We start from the raw sequence: 4,238 nt of genomic DNA, 5'->3' as shown, positions 1-4,238 counted from the left end.
AAATCGCTGAACTGCAGGAGGAAGTTTGTAGTCTGCAGGACGCTTTCAGTGCCAGTGCTATCATCGAAGACAATGAAGCTCGGGCGTTGATGGCAGCAACAGCCATTAAATCCTGCGAGGATAGCTTACTTAATCTTCAAGAACAACAAAAGATTACCACTCAAGAGGCGAGAATGGAGTCAGAAAGAATTAAAGAAGCTGAGTTGCAGCTGATTACTCTCAAAGGCAAGTGTTGCGAATCAGAGGTGGAGACTACAGAGACGTCGTCTGATCAGAATATACAGCAGGAATGCACCATTGTAGAAACAGAAGATTTTGGCGTTCTAAAAGAGGAGAAGCTGGAATTGGAATCAATGTGCCAGAAAGTAAAGGAACACTTTGAGATGAGGTCTGAATCATCTGTTGTCGAACTGGCAGAAAAGATTGATGAACTCGTAGATAAGGTCATTAGTTTAGAACTCACTGTTTCATCACAGACTGCACAGATCAAGAGACTGAGATCAGAGACGGATGAACTACAAGAGCACCTACGAAGCCTGGAAGAAGACAAGATGGTCTTAGTTGACAATTCAAATAGCTTAACGGAGAAGTTAAAGCAGGCAGAAGATGAATTGCAAAGAATTCAGTATCTCGAGAAATGTCTACAGAACGAGAAAGGCATTCTTCGGCAAGAATTTATAGAAGCCTGCCGTAGCCTTAGTGATCTTTCTGAGCAGTTGCAGTCACCGACATATCAAGAGTCTGCAAACTACGTTGCTGCGTCGCAGGATGGAGGAAGTACTGTTTCCGACAACATATCAGTTGGAAAAACCGAGGAAGAAAACCATGTTAAGATGCAAAATGCAGTGCATAATCTTGCTGGAAACCAGGCGCATGAGCAAAGTGCAAATGAATTAGAGAAATTTCAGAGGGATGTACAACGAGAAAGTGAAGTCACTCAGGATTTTGATGTCGGTGTACAACTTCAACAGCCAGATGATGGTCCAGACTTGCAGAACTCAGTACAAAATGGGTTAGAAGGCGGAGAGGAGGTCTTATTAGCCGAGTACACATCTATTGTTCACAATTATAAAGACACCAAACAGAGGCTTGCGGAGATTGAGAGAAAAAACCAGGAATATCACTTGGAGACGATGGCACAGGTAAAGGAACTGAAGAGTGCCAATGTCATGAAAGATGAGGAAATTCGACTTCTAAAAGAGATACTGAATTCCTTACAGGCTAGTCTAAATGTAAATGCACCAAGAATCATGGAAAAGTCTAGGTATCAAGTCGATGAAAATGTGACCACAACAAATGCAGCATTTGATGATTCTGAAGCGACTAAAACCACTCTTGCCGAAGACAGCATCCAGTTATGCCAGGTCGGGGAGCCACAAGCTTCTTCGGCCATCGAAGATAAATTTAGAACAGACATAGATACACTCCTAGAAGAGAACCTGGATTTCTGGTTAAGGTTCTGCACATCATATCATCAAATTCAAGAATTCCAGAAAACCTTCAAGAACCTCAAATCAGATATCGAGAAGTTGAACGAAACAAGAAATCAGGAGGGTAACGAGGAGGATGAGAATCAGGGAACGCTTCCAGTTGACAGAAGGCTAAGAGAACTAAACACCGAGCTCCAAGTTTGGTTGGAAAAGAATGCAGTGCTAAACGGAGAACTCAAGTGCAGGTTTTCATCTCTTTGCAGCATTCAAGATGAGATATCAAGAGTCTCAAAGGCAAATGAGAGCGAAGAAGTCCGTTTCATTCCATACCAGGCTGCCAAGTTCCAAGGGGAGGTACTCAGCATGCAGCTGGAGAACAACAAGGTCGCCAAAGAACTGCAAGCTGGTTTGGATTATGTGAGGGGCCTTCAGGTGGAGATCAGTTGGACTCTGTCGAAACTTAATAAGAACTTCGAGTTAGCTGGATCAAGATATAACCAGCAGAATAGCCACCAACACCACCCCCTTAGGCATCTATCCACCAAGACTCGGGTGCCATTGCGAACGTTCCTGTTCGGAACAAAGCCTAAGAAGCCTTCAATATTTTCATGCATGAACCCCGCATTGCATAAGCAGTACAATGGTCTACGATCCAGTCTTCCTAGATGAAACTTCACCTGTCGTTGTGCTGTCTCATCTTCTTGTTTTTATCGTGGAATTTGTAAGATATATGACAAGTTCTTTGGCACCATGAGTCGATAATTTTGGTTTCTTTTCAGTGGAGGACATAAAAGTTTGATCTTTATACTTCGTTTCCGAGCCATAGTGACCCACCATAGCAAAGCTATGGCCAATCGCTGATGATGTGCCATTAGTTCCTTAAATAACTCTTTGTAAGCACAAAAGAAAAATTTTCTATTCTATTACATGAAACTTAGCCAGAGACTATAAATTGTAAGATAATGAGCCACAATCAAAATTTTCCCTTCCTCGATCCTCCATCAATTTGAAGCTAGTTAGCCACCCTATATGTATTCCCATTACAAGCCCTTCTAATATAGGTAATCTGCTTTGCATTGGCTTCCCTAGAAAAGTTTAAAATATCCTTATACAATGCCTCCAAATACCTGCTGATTTATTAACAAACTCTATCCATTCTTTAGAATCAGGATAGATTCGTGCTCCTTTGTTATTGGTACCGCTCAGACATTATATTCCAAATTGTGTTAGGCGATGGTACTGTTCAGACTGGATGATGGTACCACTAGTGCATAGGGTGGTAGGTGCTAGTATCACCTAGTGTAGGTAGTGATGCTGTCGGTACCCTGAAAACTTAGGGATTTAAATTTTTGGCTCCATTTTTTAAGCCATTTAGGGTATATAAATACCCAACTCATTCTTGCTTGGGATAGCAAGAGAAAGAGTAGAAAGGGGAAAGAATTCTTGAGAAAAAAAGTATGTAAACTCTCTTGAGTTGTTGAGTCTCTTCATCCTTGGTCTTAGAAGTCTTTTAAGGGAGGAGTGAAGTCTAATTGTAAAAGAGATATGCGAAGGTTCTCTCCTAAGCCTGTGAAAAGGAAAAAAAGTTGTAACAAGGGTAGTTGATCTTCGCTCATTAAAAAGAAGATCGATAGTGAAAGCTGGTGGCCTCGAGAGAAGAGGAATCGAGAGTAGATGTAGGTCGGACGACCGAACCACTATAAATCTGGGTTGTATTTCATTTGTGCTTTTCATTCTTATTACTAACTGATTTAGTTGTTCACTACTTTTACTCACATTCCAAGTTAAACGTATTTATGACATGAGTCTCATCAAACAAAAGTACTAATTCAACCCCCCCTTAAGAGTTGAATCCCAAATTTTGATGATGAAATCAATTAATTAGTTTATGATCAAATTTGTATTTTGAGAAAAGTGATACAGGACTAATTTCAATCATGAGAATATAAAATAATTGAAGCAGAAGAATCAGATATTGGGTTTGAGTCAGAGATTGAGCATCGAACCGGAAGAATCAGACATTGCGCCAATATCGGATGTTGCGGGAGTCAATATGCCGATGGATCGAGCGATATGCCGAAAATTCGGATGATGTACCAGAAGTTCGGACGAAGTTCAAATGAACCAATGACATATCGTGCAACATAGAAATCTTGTCTTTAGTCGTTTATGTCTTAATCATCATAGTTAGATCTTAAATTGAGTTAATTTGGGTGCAACCTTATTAACTCAATTAGGGGCTAATTGAGCTTGATCTAGGGTTGAGTTGGGCCCATTGGAAGGCCCATTTAGTAACCCATAGTTAGGTCAGGCAGTGGCACCGCTAAACTATGCGGTGGAACCACCTATGAGCTGGAACATATTAAGTGTATGTTTTCCGGAAGACCTAGTGGTGGTATCACTAGTGTCAGGTGATGGTACCACCCAGACTAGTGGTAGTGTTAGGATCAAAATTGGTACTAAGAGGGGGAGGGGGTGAATTAGTGCTTTCATAAAACTTCTAACAGTTCAAAAATTTTGTTCGATAAAACTCGTATCGAAAAGCGTTTAAACTTAGAGAGAAAATGAGAGTAATAAGCAAGTAAATCAATAAGTAATGGTAATGAAAAGCATGAAGGAAATATAAACCGAGTTTATAGTAGTTCGGTCATCGTGACTTACATCTATTCCCGATTCTTTTTCACTTGAGGCCATCGATTTTCACTACCGATCTTCTTTCAATGGGCAAAAGATCAACTACCATTTTACAACTCTTTCTCCTTTTAATAGGCTCAAGAGAAAACCTTTACACTCTTCTTTTACAAATAT

General features: G+C 40.4%; 1 protein-coding gene across 1 annotated transcript in view; it reads left to right on the top strand.

Moving 5' to 3' along the window:
• LOC135606488 (protein NETWORKED 2D-like) overlaps positions 1-2,099 on the top strand; it is a 3,617-nt gene extending 1,518 nt beyond the window's left edge. The window contains exon 2 of the mRNA XM_065097520.1: positions 1-2,099. This exon is cut by the window's left edge and continues 522 nt beyond it. Within this exon, the coding sequence (XP_064953592.1) occupies positions 1-2,099 (2,099 nt within the window).
• Positions 2,100-4,238: the final 2,139 nt, after the last annotated feature.

The sequence above is a fragment of the Musa acuminata genome, chromosome BXJ2-3 (genome assembly GCF_036884655.1).
Source record: "Musa acuminata AAA Group cultivar baxijiao chromosome BXJ2-3, Cavendish_Baxijiao_AAA, whole genome shotgun sequence".
Taxonomy (NCBI): domain Eukaryota; kingdom Viridiplantae; phylum Streptophyta; class Magnoliopsida; order Zingiberales; family Musaceae; genus Musa; species Musa acuminata.
Note: the sequence above shows the minus strand (reverse complement) of the source record. Positions and strands in the feature narration are given on the sequence as shown.